Source organism: Lagenorhynchus albirostris, chromosome 2, assembly GCF_949774975.1.
Source record: "Lagenorhynchus albirostris chromosome 2, mLagAlb1.1, whole genome shotgun sequence".
Lineage (NCBI taxonomy): Eukaryota > Metazoa > Chordata > Mammalia > Artiodactyla > Delphinidae > Lagenorhynchus > Lagenorhynchus albirostris.
In genome coordinates this window covers 1,562,782-1,583,117 of record NC_083096.1, presented here as the reverse complement: position 1 = coordinate 1,583,117, position 20,336 = coordinate 1,562,782, and the positions used below count along the sequence as shown (strand labels likewise).

The 20,336-nt window shown below is 63.9% G+C and overlaps 1 protein-coding gene across 2 annotated transcripts in view; it reads right to left on the bottom strand.

Moving 5' to 3' along the window:
* The window catches only part of KIF21B (kinesin family member 21B), a 44,089-nt gene that overhangs the window by 11,986 nt on the left and 11,767 nt on the right, over positions 1–20,336 (bottom strand). For both annotated transcript variants that reach the window (XM_060126513.1, XM_060126523.1), the window contains exons 2-26: positions 18,919–19,141; positions 18,475–18,657; positions 16,613–16,762; positions 16,387–16,521; positions 15,990–16,157; positions 15,583–15,698; positions 14,912–15,107; positions 13,645–13,834; positions 12,751–12,814; positions 12,471–12,671; positions 12,056–12,137; positions 11,684–11,777; positions 10,755–10,946; positions 8,633–8,832; positions 5,443–5,550; positions 4,953–5,021; positions 4,351–4,583; positions 4,093–4,240; positions 3,806–4,000; positions 3,620–3,721; positions 2,382–2,547; positions 2,147–2,198; positions 1,919–1,976; positions 997–1,202; positions 844–918 (exon numbers count right to left, since the gene is read on the bottom strand). In XM_060126513.1, coding sequence (XP_059982496.1) covers positions 844–918; positions 997–1,202; positions 1,919–1,976; positions 2,147–2,198; positions 2,382–2,547; positions 3,620–3,721; positions 3,806–4,000; positions 4,093–4,240; positions 4,351–4,583; positions 4,953–5,021; positions 5,443–5,550; positions 8,633–8,832; positions 10,755–10,946; positions 11,684–11,777; positions 12,056–12,137; positions 12,471–12,671; positions 12,751–12,814; positions 13,645–13,834; positions 14,912–15,107; positions 15,583–15,698; positions 15,990–16,157; positions 16,387–16,521; positions 16,613–16,762; positions 18,475–18,657; positions 18,919–19,141 — 3,606 coding nt within the window. The remainder of the gene's footprint in view (positions 1–843; positions 919–996; positions 1,203–1,918; positions 1,977–2,146; positions 2,199–2,381; positions 2,548–3,619; positions 3,722–3,805; positions 4,001–4,092; positions 4,241–4,350; positions 4,584–4,952; positions 5,022–5,442; positions 5,551–8,632; positions 8,833–10,754; positions 10,947–11,683; positions 11,778–12,055; positions 12,138–12,470; positions 12,672–12,750; positions 12,815–13,644; positions 13,835–14,911; positions 15,108–15,582; positions 15,699–15,989; positions 16,158–16,386; positions 16,522–16,612; positions 16,763–18,474; positions 18,658–18,918; positions 19,142–20,336) is intronic.

Sequence of the window (20,336 nt, the reverse complement as noted above, 5' to 3'; positions counted from 1 at the left end):
CCAGGGAAGAGTCCAAGGCCTCGTGACGCCACCCCTTCCAGCACCCACGGCCCTGCTCTTTGGAGGGTGGTCCTCAGGCTCAGCCCATCCTCCCTCCCTTTGGAGGGTCATCACGAGACCAGCCTGCATTCCCCCCAATTGCAACTCAGTGTGTTCTCTCTGTCACGGGGGGGGCGGGACGGTCTGTGGGGCCCCGGGCGCACAGATGCCCTTGCAACTCCTCCCACCAAAGGCCCATCTGCAGCCGCGGGCATGGGCGGCTGGACCGGAGGGAGGGACAGGCGCATGTCCCCCTCCCGACAAGGCAGGTGCATGAGGTCACCCTGAGCCCCTGCCCTTCTACTACTTCGCTGTGTGACCTGGGGAGGCCACCAAACATCTCTGAAAATTAAGGCGACCCTGAGAGGCACCGGGATGCCCAAAGAAGCCCGTGGGGCCCCATGAGTGAGTGGCTGGCCGGCTGGGGACTGTCCTCGGTCCTGCGTCCCCTCCCAGGACTGTCCTCGCTCACCTACACTCCGCCCACAGGACAAGAACTTGAAAGGGGCTGAGGCCTTCCAAGGACCCCTGGCCGTGAACGGGGCTGAAGCCCACTGGCCCCGTGCCCAGGCCAGGCCACTGCAGATCCGCCCACGCTGAGCTCACGGCAGCCGGCAGTTTTTAGCAGCGGCCTTGGCCACCAGCTCCGGTGCTTATGGAGAGACTGTTTCCTGAGCCGCAGCTGACGAAGTGAGGAAGGGGTCGTGGGGGGGGGCGCGAGCGGGGCCGGATGAAAGCGTGCAGGACGGTGTACAGTGGGCCTCCCAGCGATTCCTGCCCCCAGGGTCTAGAACGAGTCCTCACCTGATGGGCTGCCCTCGGTCATATGACTTCCTTCGGGTCAGAGGGGACGTCTCCGCTCCTCGAGACTGCCGGGGGCTGGAATGCAGGGCCCAGTGAGGCCCGGGCCCACCTACCGGGCCCACCCACGCCCCCACCACTCAGCTCCCTCCTTACAAAGTGCTCCCTCTGCTGGGCAGGCTGATGGTCCGAGAGACCTTGTCCCGGTAGTAGGGATCTCGGATGGAGAAGCCCACTCCGTCCTCTTTGATCTCCACGAGGGAGGCCAGGGACTTGGTGATGTTCTTGGTGGACACCTCCAGCGGGGGTCCCAGGCACTCGGCAGACACGGCCTTCATCTGGGCGGACAGCTTGGGCTCACCCTGAGACAGGAAGGGCTGGGTGGACCCACTGCCCAAACACGATGGCACGGGGAGCTGGGGGAACTCCAGCGGGGAGACGCGCCGCCGGCCTGAGGCAGAGGAAGTGATGGAAGGGCCCCGGCAGACATGACCCAGGCACGTCTCCCGAGGCTTCTGGAGAAGCCAGACCGACAGGAAATGCCTCTGCTGCCCTTCTTTGGACTTCGCAAACAGAATGGCAGGCTGACCTCTGCTGCTCACCAGCTAATCAGTTACTCAGAGGCTATGCACAGGGCGCCGCTCCCAGTCTGCAGGGCTCTCCCTTCTCTCTTTACTCAGTCCTGTTTCGTGGTTCCATCTAGTCTAGCAGCTGCTCCCTCAGTGTCAGACAGACTCCCTCCCTGCTGAGTCAGCGATCCGCACGCACAGTAACTAGACATCCAGGGTGGGTCTCTGACTCACATCAGGAGGCAGAGTCTTGGTGGGGAAGTGGGTGAGTTCTGACAGCGAGGCCTCGGGCTATGATGATGTCATTCCACCCACTTCAAAAGGAATGGGCTGTAACGGGTCACACATCTGGGCACCCCGACCCTTTCCAGGTCAGACCCTTCTTGGCCACCGCATCCCAGATGGAGGCAATACTGGGTTGGGGCTGAGGGTAGGGGTAGAGCCCCAGGAAGGTGGGGAGCAGGCTGCGGGGAGCCCCCCGCCCCCAGCCGCCTTCTGGTGGGGCTCACCTTGAACTTGAAGTCGTCATGGCTGGTGGAGCCTTTCATGGTGAATGACTGGGAGAAGCTAAGGAAAAAGCAGAGGAGGGCCAGGATGCCGACCGCTGATGTCCCGGCTCCCTGGGACTTAGGTTCATGGGTCCCAAAGAGCCCCCAAGCCCAGGCTCAGCCCTCGACCCCCCGGCAACCCCCCAACCCAGCCCCAGGCACATGCTCGCTCCCAACCTGGAAACTCACCTCCCCTCCGAGAACTCAGACACCTCCTCATCTGTGCTGGCGTAGCCGTTCTCTGCCGGGGAGGAGGGAACCGAGGGGTGAGGCCCCACCGAGCCCTCCCCCTCCCCCCCACCCCTCACCCTCTGGGATCGGACTGCGGCTTCCGGGGAGCCTAGGGGAGGGAGGGTCTCTGAGGCGGGAGGCAGGGAGCCCCGGGGGTGCCTGGGGGCCCCGAGGCCTGCCCCCCGCCCTGTACCCTGCTGCACGTTGTGGATGAGGGCCTGCAGCTCGGGATGGGCCTCGGCCTTCTCGCGCAGGGCGTCAAGCAGCAGGTGGTTCTGGGAGGGGCCCGCTATGTCTGTCTGCCTCAGCCGTCCCTCCAGCAGCCGGATCTGGGCCTCCTTCTGGGCCACCTGCAGTCCCTGAGGGCAGGGAGCGGGGAGGCCTGGGGTTACCCCTCCCGGCCTGGGGCTGGGGGGGCCCCCGTCACTGCCCTCCCAGGATCTGCTCCCAACCAGACGCCTCCCCGCTGGCTCCCAGGCCCCAGCCTGTGCCCATCGCAGACCTGTGATGCACCCCAGCCCCCCTAATTTCCCCCGCATCCACGCTGGGGGGCACACTCCCCGTCATGGGCAGAATCGTGTCCTCAGAACGCATGTGTAGGTGCTGTAAGCTCCAGGACCTCAGAACGGGACTGCGTTTGGAGACGGGCTCTTCAGGAGAGCATGACGTTAAAATGAAGTCTCGAGAGGGGGCCCTAACCCCTGTGACCGGTGTCCTTATAAGAGGAGGAAATCAGGACACAGACACACACAGAGGGAGGACCTCAGGAAGGGCGAAGCTGAGTCTACAGGCCCAGGAGCGAGGCTCAGAGGGACCCGCCCCGCCTACACCTCGATCTCTGACCCCAGCCTCCAGGACCGGGGGCAGCAGACGTCTGCTGTTTAGGCCCCCTGTCCGCGGTGCGGGCCGCCGCAGCCCCGGCGGAGGAACACGCTCCCGAGTGGCGAAGCAGGGCTGCGAGAGCTCCCTGGGCGGGCGAGGGGTCGAGGAGGCCAGGCCCCTCTGCCCCTTCCCCGAGCTGCCCCGCAGGCAGCGGGGACAGGGGACCGACACAGGCCAAGGGATGCCTTCTGTTCCTGCACGATGCCACTGACCCCACTCCTGGGCGGAGCATGTCTGTTTGTTCCTGTTGCCCCACCGGAAGCGCGCGCGCGCACACACACGCTGCCCCCTCCACCTCCGCGGGCTCAGGCCCGGCCCTACTCTGGACGGGCTCGCACCAGATGCCAGGGTCGCCCCCGCTGGAGGCCCTGCTGTGCGACAGGTGCCACGCCAAGCCTCTGGCCCCGTCATCTCGTTAAAGCCGCGCGCGCAGCAAGCCGTCAGCCCGCTTTGCAGCCTCGGTGCTCGCCGGCGCCTGTGAGGGACGCTGCCGGGCGCTGTATGCTTCGCCTCAAGGGCGGGTCCCGGGGCTGCCCGCCGCCGGCCTACCTTGTCGATGGACGCCTTGAGGAAGTTGTCTAGCAGGAGGCGGGCTTCGGCCAGGGAGCAGGAGCTGATGACCACCGACGTGTCTGTGGAGTCCAGCTCCTCCTGGACCGGGAGGCGGAGGGCCCGCGTCACCAGGGCTGCCGCCCCCGGGCCCCGGCGCCCTCCCGCTGCCCCGCCCACAGGCACCTTGGTCTCCTCCAGCTGCACAATGGTGGCCTGGCAGTCGCCGATGCTGTCGTTGATGTAGTCGATGTTGGCCGCCAGCACCTCGATCTCCTCTGCCAGCTCCTGCAGACCCTTCTCCTCCTCCGGGCTCTCGGCCTGCAGCCGCTCCCGCTTCCTCCTCAAGGCCTCCTGCAGGAGGGACAGCTCCTCCCTTTTCTGGGGGGAGGGAGGAGGCCTCAGGCTGCTGCCCAGGCCCGGCGGCCCTGCCCGCAGGGAGGAGGGACGGGGGGGGCGGAGCTGGGGGGCACCTTGATGAGCCGCTCCATGTCAGCCTCCAGGTTGGCGATGGCCATCCTCTGCATGACGATGTCGACGATCCTCCGCTCCAGCGACTGCCACTTGAGCCTGGCGGCCTTGCTGAAGCTCTGGCCGGCCCCCTTCTTCTGGAACTTCTTTCTAGGGGGGCAGAGGCAAAGGGGCGGGGGCAGGACCACCCTCAGCCGCTGCAGCCGACGGTCGAGGGGACCCTGGCGCTTGCCTCCCCCAGGTGCTCCCGGCCGCCTCACCTGGCAGGGCGGGCGCCAGACACGGGGGGCATGGGGTGGTTCTCCAAGAAGTGGCTGATCTTGTGGTCCCACTGGCGCACGATGGTGGAGACGGAGCGCGCCCCCGACTCGGCCTCGGACGAGGTGGTGCTGGCCGACACCTCGGCGCCCGAGTCCAGCACGGGCGACTTTGGTCCCACTCGGCCCGCCACCCGCTCCGACATGGGCTTGGCCAGACGCCTCAGTGCAGAAACCTGGGGGCCCAGAGGAGCAGGACCCAGTGGACAGGGTGCCCCCAGCCTGCGGAAAGGCCCAGGTTGGGGCGCGGGGCAAGGAGAATACAGGGCCGCTCCGTCCTGGCCTGGGTTTGGGACTGAGAAAGGTCCAAAGGGTCTTCAACGTGAAATGGACACAAAAGAGGCTCCCTGTCCTTTTGAAAAGTTAGCCACTGCGGCAGGCATCTGGACCAGAGCCTGCAGCCCACCTCAGCACTCTAGGTGAGAAAGGCCCTCCCACGGGGGCCACCCCAAGTCAGCACGTGGCCAGAGGGAGCCGGGGCCACAGGGGGGTGCTCTCAGGACAGGGGGGCAGGGCAGGGGCTGTGGGGGAGGGGCCATGCTCACCTCCTGGGTTTTCCTCCTCAGGACCATTTCCTGCTGCCGCTTCTGGGACTCCAGAGCTCGGATCTGAAACTGTGGGTGAGAGGACAGGGTGGGGTCTACACCCGGGCCCTAAGCCCGTTCCACCCGGGCTGGCCCTGGAGGTGAGCGCCTTGTGCAGCTAAAACTCGCCGGTAAAGGGGACCCAGCATTTGGGTCTCTTTCTCCACGAGGACACGTCTCTCGGCCTCTTCTCCCCACCACGGGTGAGGAGGCTGGAGCAGAGGGCTGGAAGCTGTTGGTGATCTGGGCAGGGTCCTACCCAGCGGTGGGCTCGAGGCCTGGCTCGGAAGCCCACAAGGACCGGGCTGGGCTCCTGTGGCTGTCCTGCCCTCCCGCATAGGGCCGCGCCTCTCCTCGAAGCACCACCGTCACCGCTTAGGCCCGCGTGGCCAGGAGGGGCGGCCAGGCATGCGGGGGACCGGGGGCCCGGGGAACCTCGAGGTGCCCTCACCTCCTGCCGCCGCTGCTCCTTCTTGAGCTGTGCGATCTCCCGGTTCCTCTTGGTCTCCGCCAGCCGCCGACGGTGTTGCTCTTCCCGCATCTGCTTCATCAGGGCCACCTGGGACGGGGCGGGGGGTGGGGGGGGTTGAGGGGAGGCCCGAGGCCTGCGTGGAGGGGCTGGCTCGGAGGATGCCAGGCCGGGGTGGAAGCCACCAGGTGGCAGTGCCTCAGGGGGTCTTGCCCCACGTTGTCCACAGGAGTCGGAGGTGTCCCACCACCTGGGCAACCTACCGAAGGAAGCGGCCTTACTGCCGGCCCAGCCACGCAGATGGGACCACTCTGCAGGGTCCAGCCACAGCCCCCAGTGCTCTGCTCACAGCCCCTGGTGGTCCTCACGCAGAGCCGCTGCCAGTGCCCAGACATTCTGGGACCAGCCTAAGTTGCTAGAGGCAAGTGGTCCTGCCTGGACGGAGCAGCGTCCTCTCTCCCACCCGCAGCTGAGCTGCCGACGGGGCGCATTCCCAGGCCAGGTTCTCACGGTGACGGCGATAAAAACCAGCATCATTTACTGAGCCCACACTACATGCCCAGCCCCGTCCTAATGATGATCAAACACGACAGGCATTATCACTCCTATTTTATAAATAAGAAAGGAGCCTCAGAGAGACAAAATGACTTAAAGTCAGAAAATCAGTAAGGGGTGGCCGGACTCCTGGCCCAGGTCGCTTTGCTTCAAAATCCAGCCCTTACCGTGGCCGTGGGGATGGTACCAGGCAAGGTCAGAGCAGAGCCGGCGACCAAGCACAGAGCCTGGAGCCGAGCTCTCGGAGGGCCGGCCAAAGGCTCAGAGAGCATCATCTGGGAGGCCAGAGGGGACCCGGCACAATGGGGAGCCGTGCGCTGGGTCCCTGGAGCACCCACCCCCCTGGCCCCAGAGCACAGAGTGCTAAGTGCACAGGGGTCAGACTCCTTCCATGGGACGGCGCCATGAGAATCGGGTGCGGGCTGTCCCTCCTCTGCCACCGAGGCCTCAGACGCACCAGGAATGTCACCAGCCTGCCCTGAGGACAGTTAAGAGAGGAAACGGCCCGGGAGGGAGGCTGGAAGGACTGCGCTGGCTTCTGCCTAGAAGGCAGGCTGTGTCGGGGGGGGGGGAGCTACAGCGGACCCAAGCCCCGCCCACAGGGAGCTGCATGCACACTGGGACGGCGGCCCTCATGGAGCCGGGGCCAGAGCCTTCCGGGGGAGGAACGTGTCTTTCTGGACAAAGGTCCATCTGTCCAACTCTGCCTGTGTGGCCAAGTCCCAGGGAGGTCACCACAGGGGTGGTGGTCTCAGAACGGGTGGGAACGTTCCAGGCAGGTGACAGCACAGCACCTGAGGCCAGCACTGCTCTGGGTGTCTCCTCTCCTTAGGACAGCTCTGTAAACCGCAGGGCCTGCCCCTGAGCTGTGGTGGCAGGGTCTTGGGCACTGGCTCTCGTGGCATCTGGTTAGAATCCTTGACGGCTGCCTTCGGTGCTTCTGACAGGAGCCCTGGGCCCCTGCTGGGCACCCCGGGACAGCCCAAGGGTGCTCTTTTCAGCCTCTTCCCTAGGCTCACAAGAGCACAGTTAGCCGGGCAGAGCGGGGCCCCCGGCTGAAGGGCTGAGCAAGCTGAGATTGAAACCCGGGAACACGCAGGGACCCTCTGTCCTTCACACAGATCCTGGGCATTATTATATTCTTTTTTCAGGCTTCAGAGCCATAGAAAGCTCCTCCCTCATACGGATCTACAGCAGAGTCACCTCCCGCTAAGATGACGGCCGGCCGGCACCAGCCAGGACCGCCTCGAGAGGTGTTAGCCAGGGAGCCTCCAGGGAGACAGAGTTAGGACGCAGGCAGAGCCCCCAGAACGCTCCAGGAGCTGCAGAGTGTGCAGTGCAGCCTCCAAATGGGGACAACCGAGGCCCTGGTCCCTCCCTCCTACCACCAGAGGGCGCCCGCCGACCCAAGTCCCCCTCTTCCTGCTGCAGCCCGGATCAGCATCTGCTGGTGGAGGTCCCAGGGGCAAACCAGCTCCCTGGGGCCAGTGCAGGACGGACAGTCTGAGCAGAGCGAGACTGCCCCTTCTCCACCCTGGACAGGCTGATGGGCCCTGGATGTGTGGCCCAGGCGTGGCTGGGGACAGAGCCTGCCTAGGGGAGGTGGCTAGCCTGATGGCTGAGGGTCCACCTGTCAGCATCTGCATCATCACAGCATCATCTCTCTCCGCTGCACACCGGTCAACGCCAGCCCAGTCGGGCGGTGAGGACGCAGTTACTACGGCACCGGGTGGTCCCCTCTGTGGGACCTGTTCCCAAGGCCAGCTGTCTGCAGCTCACTGGGGTCCCGTCCCAGGGCCTGGCACAAGGCTGCGGGGAGCTGGGGCACATGGGGGGCTGGGGCCAGGGCAGGAACACGGACCAGGCAGCCAAGGGGACAGAGGACGTAAAGGCAGCACGGATCTGCGGGATCAGGCGGGAATGAGGACCCAGCCGGACGGGGAGGCGTTAGAGACAGGAGCCAGACTTGAGCGCCCCGGACGACGGCAACTGGAAAAGGGTGGCGGCAGAGAACTGAGTCTGAATCCCAGCGCTGCCCCAGGAGGCGGGAGTCACTCTCCGAGGAAGTGGCAGTGACACCTGAGCTGCTTTCTCCAGCTCCACCTCGGGACCCAATGCGGTCGCGGTGCTGGGGGACTGGCGGAGAGCCACATCCAATCATCACTACGTAATTATTATTATTATGAGAATAGGCTGATGTGGCACAGGTGGGAGGCCTCACGTGCACTGCGTGAGGGGCGGGGTCCCTGGGGACCCTCCCCTGCCCCTCCAGGGGTAAAGGTGCTTTCACCCTGGACAACGCACTAAGAGGACCGGGTCCAGGACCAGGATGGGGCTGAAACAGGCAAATCGTGTGTCAAGACAAGCAGCCACGCTGACAGCAATGTTAATGTTTAACATGATAAGTAGGTCTGAAACTACACCCCTGCCCCCCCCAGCCCCCTTTTGACGCCTTCATTTCGGCCCCGCCCCCACTCACCCCAGCCCCGCCCCTACCTAGGCTTTCTTCATCTAGGCCCCGCCCCCGCTCCACCTTGGCCCCGCCCCACGTCCACTGTGGCCCGCCCCGCTCCACCTTGGCCACGCCCCAGCCCCAGCCCCCCGCTCCGGACCCCACCTTGGCCTTCTTCATCTCGGCCACCTCGGCCTGCAGCTTCTTGAGCTCCCTCTCGTAGCGAGACTGGTTCTTGAGCAGCCGCGCGTGCTCCTTCTGCGCAGCCTGCAGCTTCTGCAGGTCCCGGTTCATCTCCCGCAGCCTCTTCTCATAGTCCGCCTTGATCTTGTTGGCCTTCTCCTCCGTGTAGCACTCCATGGTACCTGCGTGCAGCGGGGCAGGGTCTGCGCAGGTCCCTGGGCCCCAGTGCCCGGGCAGCCTGGGCTCCAGTGTCGGCGCGTGACGTGGGCGAGTCACACCCTCCTCCGCCCGTTCCTTCGTGTGAACAAGGAGGGGCTCGGACTAGACACCCAAGGGCATTCTAGGGACCTCGAAAGGGTGATTTCATCCTGAGATCTCTGAGCCCCTGCCTGTCAGCTTGCCATGAGGGGCCTGAGGACCACTCCCGCTGGCTCGGTTCTGACCCGTGATTGGAGGAAAGGGCCGGGACCAGTGGGACGGGGAAGAATTAGCAAGAGAAGACAGAGTGAGTGGGCTCGGGGAGAAGGAGCGACCTGGTTCTCCATCCTTGACCTTTCCTACCTGAACTGCCAACGTCTAAGAGACATGGCAAACTAGCAGGTGCAAACCCACCTCCTCGACCTCCACCCCCTCACCCAGCAGTCCTCCCCATCTCAGTATCTCATCACGTCCTTCCAGAAGCTCCCTCCCTGGAGGCATCTTTGGCTCCCTTCTCTTAATCCCCCACCAACCAATCAACAAAGGCTTTCATTTCCACCTTCAAAATGGATCCGGAATACGACCACTTCTCGCTTCCTCCTGTCCAAATCATCTCTCACCAGGACCTTTATAAGAGTTTCCTAACTGGTCTCAAGCTTCCACTTTTGCTTCCCTGCACAGCAGCCAAAGCGACCTTGCCAGAATACTTTCAAAATTTACATCACAGGGCTTCCCTGGTGGCGCAGTGGTTGAGAGTCCGCCTGCCGATGCAGGGGACGCGGGTTCGTGCCCCGGTCCGGGAAGATCCCACATGCCGCGGAGCGGCTGGGCCCGTGAGCCATGGCCGCTGAGCCTGCACGTCCGGAGCCTGTGCTCCGCAACGGGAGAGGCCACAACAGTGAGAGGCCCGCGTACCGCAAAAAAAAAAAAAAAAAAAAAAAAAAAAAAAATTACATCACACCCCTTAAAACCCCACACTTCCCATGTCCCTCAGAGAATAAGACAAAAATCCTTAAAATGACTGACACACCTGGTCCGACATTTCTCCTCTGATCTCCTTGACTCTAGTGTCCCCTCTCACTGTGCTCCAGCCATCAGGGCCCTCGTCATGCCACCAACACGCCCGGTGCACGCCTGCCTCGGGGCCTTGGTATCTTCTGTTCCCTCTGCCTGCAATGCTCTTCTCCTCACTCATTCTCTCCAGCACTGTCTCACCTCCTTCAAGTCTTTGCTCAGATGCCAGCTTCTCAGCAAAGTCTCCCACGACCATCCTTCTCAATACGCCCACCCCCTCCCCAGCACACCTTGCCCCCTTCCCTGCTGCATTCTTCCATGACATTTATCACCCCCTGCCATGCTATAGGATCTGCCACTTATCTTATTTACGTCCGTCTCTCCCCACTAGAACGTGCGTTCCAAAATCTCTAGCATCTAGAACAAGGACCCTCTGCAAGACGCGCTCAAGGCATGTTTGCTGAGTAAGTGAACGAACGAGTGGATGAGTGCGTGAGTCACGGGATGAAGGGGCTGAGAGCCATGTGAGGAAGATAACATTGTGAGAAGCAGACTTGTAAATGCGATCAAAGGAGACACCCAAGGAGCAAATTCAGGAAGAAAGGCTGAGGGAGTTCACCTTCATGGGCCTGGAGACAGGATTCTAATACTTAAGGCGATGGTAAAAATAATAGAAATGATAAACTGAGAACGCAACAAAGGAACCAGAGTTGGACACAAGGACTTTCTGACTGTGGGTCTAAGTGCACACAGTCCAAGGTCAGAATGCCCCGCCCAGAGGCCAAGGTAACCCGGTGGTGCCCTTCTGACGGGGAGGGGCCCGGGGAGGGGGTGTGTGGCGGGTACGGGGCGGGGCTTCGCGGGGGCGGGGCTTCGTGGGGCGGGGCCTCACTGAGGTTCTGCAGCACGCGGTCCCGCTCCAGCTGCGTGTCCCGGATCTTGTTCTGCAACAGGATCAGCTTCTCCTCGTACTGGTGCTTGAGCGTCTGGAGCCGCCGCTGGCTGTTCTCCAGCTCGTCAATCAGCTTCTGCTTGATTTCGATCTCGCAGGTCAGGTCGGCCAGGTCAGCCTGGTAGTTCACCTCTGTGGGGGCAGAGACAGGCTGGACCGGGGGCCGGGGGCCAGGGGCGTGGTGGAGGGGACGGGCCTTCCCCTGGCCAGCCGTGACCACTCAGTGACCAGTGGCGAGAGGAAGTGACACATCCCATGGTGGGAAGGTGCTGCCAGGTGGCAACACCCTTAAAGAGCTGCCCGGGAAGTGCGGGCCTGGGCCAGGGAGCTGGGGGGTGGGGGGACCAGGCGTCCCACCCACCTCTGCTGTGCCCCAGAGGCTGATGCCCACTCGCCGTGGGCGACCTGGGAGCCAGCAGGGCTGGAGGAGGGAGAGGACCCAGAGCAGCCAGCAGGACTCTGGGTCGGAGCAGAGCTGAGGGACACACGTCCCGTTTAGAGGAGTGGGCTGCAGACCAGCCAGACCTAGGTCCAAGGCCCAGCTCTGCATCTCCCACACGGGGAGGCCACCAACCCTCGTGAGCTTGCTCTTCAGTGGTGACAAAGGGAGGAGACCTAACACCTCCGTCCAGGGCGGTAGTGAGGATGCAGAGGCCAGGCCCGTGAAGGGTACAGCTCACCTCAGTGCCCGGCACCCGCGGGCGCTCAGTGAGAGTTTGCTGCTGCCATCGCGTCCCTGTTGTTTCTGCTACTACTGGTTTCACGTCTCAGTTCGGCCGGGACACCCGCTGCCGCAGCAGTTTCTCTGCGCCTGCGTGGCAGGCAGCCCCGCCCCGGGCAGCCCCACCCAGGAGCACGCACGCACGCACCCTTGTCCTCGGGGTCGGAGTCCGAGTCCACCAGGCTCTCCTCGCTGCCCGAGTCCTCGTCCTCACGGCCGCTCTCCTCCGGCTCCTCGTCCTCCTGGGCACCAGGCGCCGTCAGAAGGGTGGGCAGTGCGGGGTGCGCGGTGCTGGCGGGGCCTCCCACCCACGCCTCCCAACAGCCTGGGCAGAGCCCCTCTATGGAAGCCTCCCGCCCCCATCCCCCAGCTGGGAAGAGGGGCTGAAGGATGGACGTCACGTGGTGACCAGTCAGATACCACGAGGCATAAGGAGCCCCTCCCCGGCGCAAAGACGTCATGGCGACCCGCACCCCGGCAGGGACATGGGGGCGGCCCGAGGTGGGCAGGGGACCCTCACCTCCTCGGCCTCATTGTCATCGGTCTCCTCGCTGTTCTCCTGTTGGAGTTTTGCCCTCTTTTTGAAGGCTTCCTTCTCTGGGCTGCCCAGGAGTGAAGGGTGGACCGGTTAGGGTACTGACCTGCCTTCAGTGTGTGGGTGGGGCGGGGGGATGGGGGGGCAAGAGTGCCTCGTCTCTAGGGCCTTGTATGGGGCTGGGCTCCGGTTCTGCAGGGATCCACTGCTCTTCCCTGGCCCCCAGCTCAGAATGAACCCTGGGGGGACTCCACCCTCCCTCTCCTCGGGGAAAGTCCAGCGTCAGAGGAAGCCGGGAGGCTTCTGCCCACAAATGAGACCGGCCCACTGAGTCCCCAGGCCACCCGGGGTTCGCACAGCCCCTGCTGGACACAGGGTCCTGGGGGGAGCCTCCCCTCACCTCTTTCTCCGCTGCCTGACCTCCTTCTTCTTGAGCCTCTCCAGGTCCTGCTTGGCTCGGCGGATGACCTCAGCGGCATCCTCCATGGAGCCGGTCGGGACGACCGGGGACGCGCCCAGGGAGTAGGGACCCCGGGTCGAGGCCCGAGAGAGGCTGCGACGCAGGGACTCGTTCATGGCCTCGCTCTCCAGGAGCTTGGTCCTGCGGAAGGGAGGGTGGGGGGCGGGTGAGCGGCACTGCCTCGGCCCCAGGGCGCCCAGGTGCGCAGGGGCTCACTCACCGCAGGTCCTCAATCTCCCGGATGTAGTTCTGGATCAGAGCACCGATGGCCTCGCTGCCGTCTCCTGAGGGGGTGGCAGGGAGGAAGAACAGTGAAGATAATAAGTACAGCAAGGACCTTAGCTCCAAGCTGGTGGTCTTATATCACTGTCTCCTCCAACAGGGCCTTTTTCAAGGAGGAATCTATCAAAGAGGGACTTGTCTGTGGGCGCAGAGACACACAGGCGCAGATGCTAACGGCGAGACTGGAAACAGGCAAACATCCATCAATAGAGGCTGTTATGATAAATTATTCGTCGCCATCACATATGGAACACTGTGCAGCTGAAGAGCATTAAGTAGGCTTGTATGTTTTTAGTACGGAAAGATCCCAGGACTTCCCTGGTGGCGCAGTGGTTAAGAATCCGCCTGCCAATGCAGGGGACACGGGTTCGATCCCTGGTCCGAGGAGATCCCACATGCCGCAGAGCAATGAAGCCCGTGCACCACAACTACGGAGCCTGCGCTCTAGAGCCCGCGAGCCACAACTGCTGAGCCCGCGTGCCACAACTACGGAAGCCCGTGCGCCTAGAGCCCATGCTCCACAACAAGAGAAGCCACCGCGATGAGAAGCCCACACACCATAACGAAGCCTAGCCCCCGCTCGCCGCAACTAGAGAAAGCCCGCGCACAGCAACGAAGACCCAACGCAGCCAAAAATAATAATAATTTTAAAAAATATACAGAAAGATCCCTACGGCGTAATGCTAAGTGGAAAGGGAGTCACAGGACAGTACATATGATCACATTTTCAGAGAAAGAAAACGCCGCCCTGCACGCCCCACGTCCCGGGCTGGGTGGGGGGCGGAGGGCCCAGCCCGCCCGCGCCGGAGCCAGCCTGGTGCTCCTGACTCACCGGCCTTGGCCAGGAGCAGGTTGGCCTCCTGGCTCATGAGCTGTGTGACACGGCTGTTGATGGCGTCGATGGCCTCCTGCATGGCCTTGACCCGCAGGCGCAGGGCCCCGTTCTCCTTCTGCAGCATCGCGTTCTCCCGGAACAGGTCACTGTAGCCCTCGGCGCCATCCTCCCCGATCACCCTCTTGCCCTGGGAGGAGGGGCGGGGCGAGGGGTCAGGGGCGGGGAGGTGGGGTGATGATACTCTTCCCCGCCACCCCCGCCCCGGCGCCTCCCTCGGCGAGGCGGCCCTGCCAACCTCCCAGCGCTCAGAAACCTGCCGTGGCCCCAGTGACAACAAAAAGTCCACATTTTGTGACCAGCCACTGCAGGCCACTGTGTTCTCACTCCACCTCCCTCTCTACTGCTCACCTTCCCGCCTCCCCAGACACGAACCCGAGGGTGGGAACCCGAAGGGCCCCGGTGGGTGGCACGAAGGAGGACGGCAGTCTGGGTGTGAGACTACAGGGAGGGGTGGAGATTGGAGCACAGAGTCGCCCTCAGTCTAAAAGGCGCAGCCACTTGGGCCACTCCAGCCAGCTCGGCTCCAGATCGTTACATCTTTCAGAGTTTTAAAGGAAAACGGAAACTCCCTGATTTTCAGAAAGCGTGACAACTACGTTGCATTCTTTTAAAGCAAAGGGCGAGTCAAACCAAAACCCACTTGTGTGCTAGGTTCGGGCCAGGGGCCACAGCTGGCGACTTTTGCCTTAGTCGCACAGAATGGGACGCACCCCCTAAGGCACTCGTTTTTCCTGTCTCTGTTCCTTTGCACGCGGCTTGTTGCCATCCTAGGACACCTGCTCCACTTCCTTTTGCTGGTGTCTCATTCATTCCTCAAGATCCATATAAAAGGTCCCCTCCTCCATGAGGCCCTCCCTGACCACCTGAGCAAGGAGGGCCAACCCTCTCCTGCAGCATCCCCCAGGCACGCTGGACCACTCACGTGGCCCCCATCAACTCTCCTCACTCTGTGCCGCAGCCTAGAGTCTTACCTGGTCCAACACGGCATATTCAGCAGACGGGAAACCCCAGCAGAGCGTCTGCCCTACACATGAGATCTATGCAAGCAGGGGTGTGCTCTCCCTTCTCTCATATTCTAAGCCCTGAGGGCTCCGACGTCGTATGCGCAGGTCACCCACCAGGTGAGCCTGGCACTGGGCGCCGCGGCTGGCACATGGCGATGCCCAGGGCGCGGGGAGGCCGGGTGGGGGGGGGGCCCGCTCACCGCCTTGTACTCCATCAGCTCCATCTGCAGGCGTGCAATCTCGGCCCGCAGCGCACTGATCTGCTGGCTGGTCTTGTCCTGGTTCACCACCACCTTGTTCTTGATGTTGCGGGCTCGGTTGGCGTATTTGAGCGTGTTGAGCGTCTCCATGAAGTCCCGGTCAGAGGGGCTCACGCAGGCGATCATGATGGTCTGGCTGGGGAGCATGGGGGAGTGGGGTGGGGAGTGAGGGAAGAGGGCATGGCCGGCCCAGGAGCATCACTTCAGAGCAGATCCCGCTCCCGCCTGGAAGCCCTAAGGACCTGGGCAGGACCTGGGCAGAACCTGGGACGTGGGGATCCGGACTACCTAGCCCAGGTTTCCACTCCAACAGTGGTGACCACAGCGAGGGAGGCCGTGATGTGTCATCGCCGAAATCATGGCCCTGTGTGTGTCCTTAGCGCCCCCGTCTATTTTCCCCTTTGGGCTCTAACACCTCCTTTAGGACTATCCCTCCCTGCTGTGCAGATGAGAAAGCTGGGTCCGACCGTAGTGGCCGACGGGCACCTCGAGGCCTGCGGCCCACAGGGGCGGGAGGGCCCCCTGTCCACTGGGCCTTCTGCCTCCAACCCTCCCACCAGTGTGCCCCTGCGCCTTCACCCCTGCCCCTCCCTGGAGTGGTGGGCAGGTACCTATTGCCGCCCAGTGAGTCCTGGAGGAGCCGGGTGAGCTTGGAGTCCCTGTAGGGCACGTGCACCACTTTCTTGCTCTGGTCCCCCAAGGCGCTGATCACGTTGCCCAAGGCCAGCTGCGGGAGACCACAGGCGGCGCTGGCTCGAGAGCACCCAGGGAGGGAGGGGGTGGGACCAGCGGCTCGTGAGCCGCAGGACCTGCCCCGCTGACCCCAGCAGCCCTCAGGCTCCCTGAGGGTTTAAAGGCAGATGTGTGATGGTTGGTGACGTCAGGCGGTCGGGGACAGGGGGAGGGGGAAGGTCCAGAGGCCCAACAGCAGTGACACACGGGGCTCCGGCCAGTAGCCGGCCCGAGGGGGGCCTGGGGAGGGTCTGAGGCTGAGCCGGGCTGGCCGCCGCGTGCCTACCAGGCCGCAGTTGATTGAGATGCCCTCCTTGGCCCGCTCGCCTGTGGCCCCCGTCCGCTTCAGCCGCTCTGAGCCCGCCAGGTCCACGAAGTGAAACTTGGCGGTGAGCGTCTCATACTCGCCCGAGGGAGCGGTGCCGTCGGGAAGCCCGGTCACGGCCTCGTTCACCTGCAGGGAAGCGGGGCGTGTGACTCCCGGCCCCCGCCCGCCTTGGGCTCCTCTGCTCTCAGCCCCTGCCCTCGGGATTCGGGGTGCAGCGTGGCTGGGGGGCTCACACACACAGCGCATCTGACTGCGTGCACGTGCCGGTTTTCCCCGCCTGAGAAAAGGAAAGGTCCGCAAGCCGGCAGGCCCCGTCCCCACCCCGCCCTCCGACACGCGGCCGCGGGCTCCTCACCAGGTCGGGCCGGGCGCACAGGCGCATCTGGCACACGTGGATGGTGAAGATGGCGTGGGAGCGGGAGCTCTGCACGTTCATCTGGGTGCTGGCCGTGGTGCGCGACAGGGCGCCCTGCTTCAGGCACTGGATCAGCTGGGGAGCGCAGACGTGAGGACCAGCTGGCTGCAAAGCCCGGCCCCCGGCCCCCAGCCCCCAGCCCCCGGGCGGCTCCTCAGATGCTCACCTCCTCCTGGGAGCTGACGAGGCGGGCGGTGACGCCCGTGGTGTAGATGCCGCCGTTGGCGTCCTCGTGGATCTTGATGTTGGACCTGCGGTGGCGGGCGTCAGGGTCGCGGGCGCTGTCGAAGAGGTCGAGGATCTCCTCGTTGTAGAGCTGTGCGGGCGGAAGACAGCCACTGGGTGCAGGTGGGTGCGGAGGGGCCCCGGGGGCTCTCTCTTGTGTCACAGGCCAGCTCTGCTTTGCAGGTGTGGAAACCAGGCTCTGGGAGGCGACCTGGCCACCCCCGGTCCTCTCTGGGCTCTGGCTCCGGGATCTTTCCCCTGGACAGTGTAGGGCAGCTGGGCCCCGGGGAGGGCTATCCTGAGAGCCCTTCCACTCCCCAAGGAAGTGGCACCCAGCGCTCAGCCCTGGTGGGGGGCTAAGGACCTGGTGGGGACAAGGGGACTCGAGTCCTCACGTGGACGAACAGCATGTGACCGTGGTTGGGGCAGAGCCTGGGATGTTACAGGGCAGGAAAGGGGGGTGGAGGTGTGGCTCCAGGAGGGAGGGGGGTGGAACTCAGTGGAGAGCTGAGCAGCGCCCTGTCCTATCCCTGTGGTCCCTGGGGGCTGAGGAATGCGGGATGGAGAGCAGTCTGGGGACGCCACCACGGGAGGAGGCCTGGCCAGGAGCAGCACCCCATTTCAGAGGGTCTCAGGCTTGCACACTCTTGTGTTTGGAGTTGCTGGCAGGGAAAGTTTCACCTGCTGGCGTTTGCACCATGCAGGGGGCTGGGGCTGGAGAGCAGGAGGGATGGGGCAGCTGGTCAGTGGCCAACAGAATCCCGAGGGGGGAAGGGGCAGGCCACAGCCCTCGGACATCCGAGGCTTTGATGGCTTTAAAGGGACAGAAATACCCCACAGGAAGGGGAAGAGGAAACGGCAGGGACCGGTGCAGACATGGGGGCCTTGGTGTCTGTCTGTCTGCTGGGACAGACGCATGGCATCATTTAACCCCTTGTGGGTCACCCTTTGGCATGGGTTTTCTAGGTACTGAACTGCTCTTTGGGGCTGAGCCCAGGGTGGCCCCACACCCAGCCAACGTCCCAGGGCCGTGGGTCCGTGGGCTGGAGTTCGGACACTGGGAACTGGCGCTGCCCGGTCCAGGTGCGCTAGAGCAGGAGCCTGGGGACACCGGGCCTCACGGGAAGTACCCAGGCCCGGCGGCCTTCCTGGAGACGCTTCTGAGAGGCCCCTTGGCAGGCCAGAGGTCCCCTCCCCACCCCCAAAGCCCCCAGCTGCCACGGTCCCTGGGCTCGGCACCCGGACATCCTCCCAGGGAGAGGCAGGGCCAGATGCCAGAAAGGCCCCTCAGGAGGACCTTCCTGCTCTGGGGTTAGAAAAGGCTCAGAGGGTCAGGAAGGACCTCAACCAGAAAGGGACAGGGCAGGCCGCTCTGAGGCTGGGGAGGGCCCAGCAGAGGCCAGAAGGGGTGAGAACTAGAGTCTCACCGTGTGCTGGGCAGGTGCTTCCTCATCATCCCCTGAAACCCCTAGGAAGTAGGTGTCGTCACCCCCATTTTGCAGAGTGGTGAAACGACTTGCCCAAGGGCACACATCTGGTACGTGTCGGAGCTCTAATCAGTCAGGGTTTGAAGAGATCCTACAGGTTCTCACTGACTCAAGCTCCGTCTGAGGCAGGAAGCCCCTTCAGTGTCCCACCATGTGGCCCCCCGGCTCTGGCGGGGATACTTCCACAGCAGGAACCTCCGTCACATGCAGATGCCTCCCTGGCTCCCCAGGCTCTTCCTGCGGCCCTGGCGGGGAGCCCAGCTTCCAGGTCTTGCTACCCCCGTCTCCCTCCAGCCCACCCACGAGGCCACGGTACCTCCAGGAACTGGGCGCTGACTTTGAACTCGGGCCCGGCCACCCCCTGCTCCTGTGCCCGCCGCTTGCGCTCAGCGATGCCCCCGAAGAGGTGCGCGATGGCCCTCGGGATGATGCCCTGCTCCTCCTCCGCCATCGCCACGTCGAAACCGGTGCCCATAGTGTACGTCTTCCCGGCCCCCGTCTGCGTGGGCAAAGATGGAAGGAGGGTGGCACCCAGCACCCTGGGGGCGCCAGCGAGCCCCGGACCCCGGCTGCGTCCCCTCATTTACCTCCCAGCCTGGGTCCCTGCCCGGCCTGGTCCCAAAGCCGCAGCCAGCAACGCAGCAGCACCCTCGGACCACAAAACCGCAGCTGCGTCTCAGCTGCTCTGAGCGCGGCTCTGCCTCCCATCAGACAGGGAGCCCGGGGCAGCAGTGACTGTGGGTGGGAGGAGGCAGCTTACCTGCCCGTAGGCCAGCACCGTGGCATTGTAGCCCTCGAAGCAGCCCTCCACGAGCCTGCTCACGCAGGTAGAGTAAATCTGCTCCTGCCAGGTGTCCAGGTCGAACACAAAGTCATAGGTGAAGGCCTTGTCCTTCCCCAGGAGGACCTGCGGCTCCCCCGGGGTGACTGACGTGCAGATGTGGCAGCCCTCAATCTTCTCTTTTGACAGCTGGGGCCGGATCCTGCCCGGGGTGGGGGGAGTCCTGGGTCAGACCCAGCTGCGGGGGGACTGCAGCCACCGTCCTCCCCGTCCTGCCACCAAGCCTCCACCCCCCCAGGCCCCTCCTGCCCCACAAGCGGGAGGAGAAGGAAGGAAACCTAGGATGAGGGCAGCTTTGTAATACTACGCTAACAATAACGGCAATAGTAACGTCGACACCCCCCGAAGCAGCAGCTGCTAACATTTTATGAGCACTCTGTGTATCCAATCTACGTTCAAGGTATCTTACCTAAATGAATTCATGTATTCGTTACCATAAACCGGCGAGGGATGTATGATTTGCCTGATTTTACAGAGGAGAAAACAGGGGCTGGGAGAGTTTAAATGACTTGCCCAAGGTTGTGTAACGGACCGTGACAGGTCTGACTGACATGAAAGCACACGCTCCCGACTGGAGCGCGTGAGTCTGTCCCACGGAGCGGGGGAGAGAAGGCAGCGGGCCCCCTTCCGGGGAGGCAAAGCCCAAGACCAGGCAGGGGAAGGAAGGGCGAGGCCTGGCTGCTCCCCCGGGGGCTACGTTCCACAGGAGACCTGCGCCTCTGCCCAGGCCTGCGGGGGCTGCAGGGATCCCGCAGCTCAGGACCCGCCCCCCTCTACCAGATGCCGGAGGAACAGTCACAGGCACAAGCTCTTTCCTCTCAGGGAGCCAAGGGCGCCAGACCAGGCACAGCCCTGCGGAGCAGGTCCAGGCAAAAGTTGGAGAAAGGCAGGGGCACCAGCCACAGAAGGGGCCGCATCCCGGACCCTGGGGGCTCCCCGCTAAAGAGGAAGGCAAGCGGCATCAGGGCTAAGCCGGGGGGGGGGGGGGCGCAGCCTTGGACAGGGCCGTCTCCATGCGCCGCCCCTTCCCCTCTTCCAAGCAGCCACTGCCGGAGGAGGTCCCCATGGCAACCAAGTGTGAGTCAGTGAGCATGCGTGTGTCGGGATTGGCGGGGAGCGCCTCCTGATGCCTAAAGTAAGGCGGGGGGTAGGCTCCGCGCTCATGGGCTCACAAAGCCAGCCCCTCTGCCGGCCTCTCACAATGAGCTACTTGTCAGCATCCCTCTCCCTAAGCCAACATTTACTAAGAGAAGAAAAGAGTGCGAGGGCCAGGCCGGCAGGCGTCCAGGACCTCGGGGCGCCTCGCTGCAGAGGCGGGCCCTCCAAGCCGCCATCCT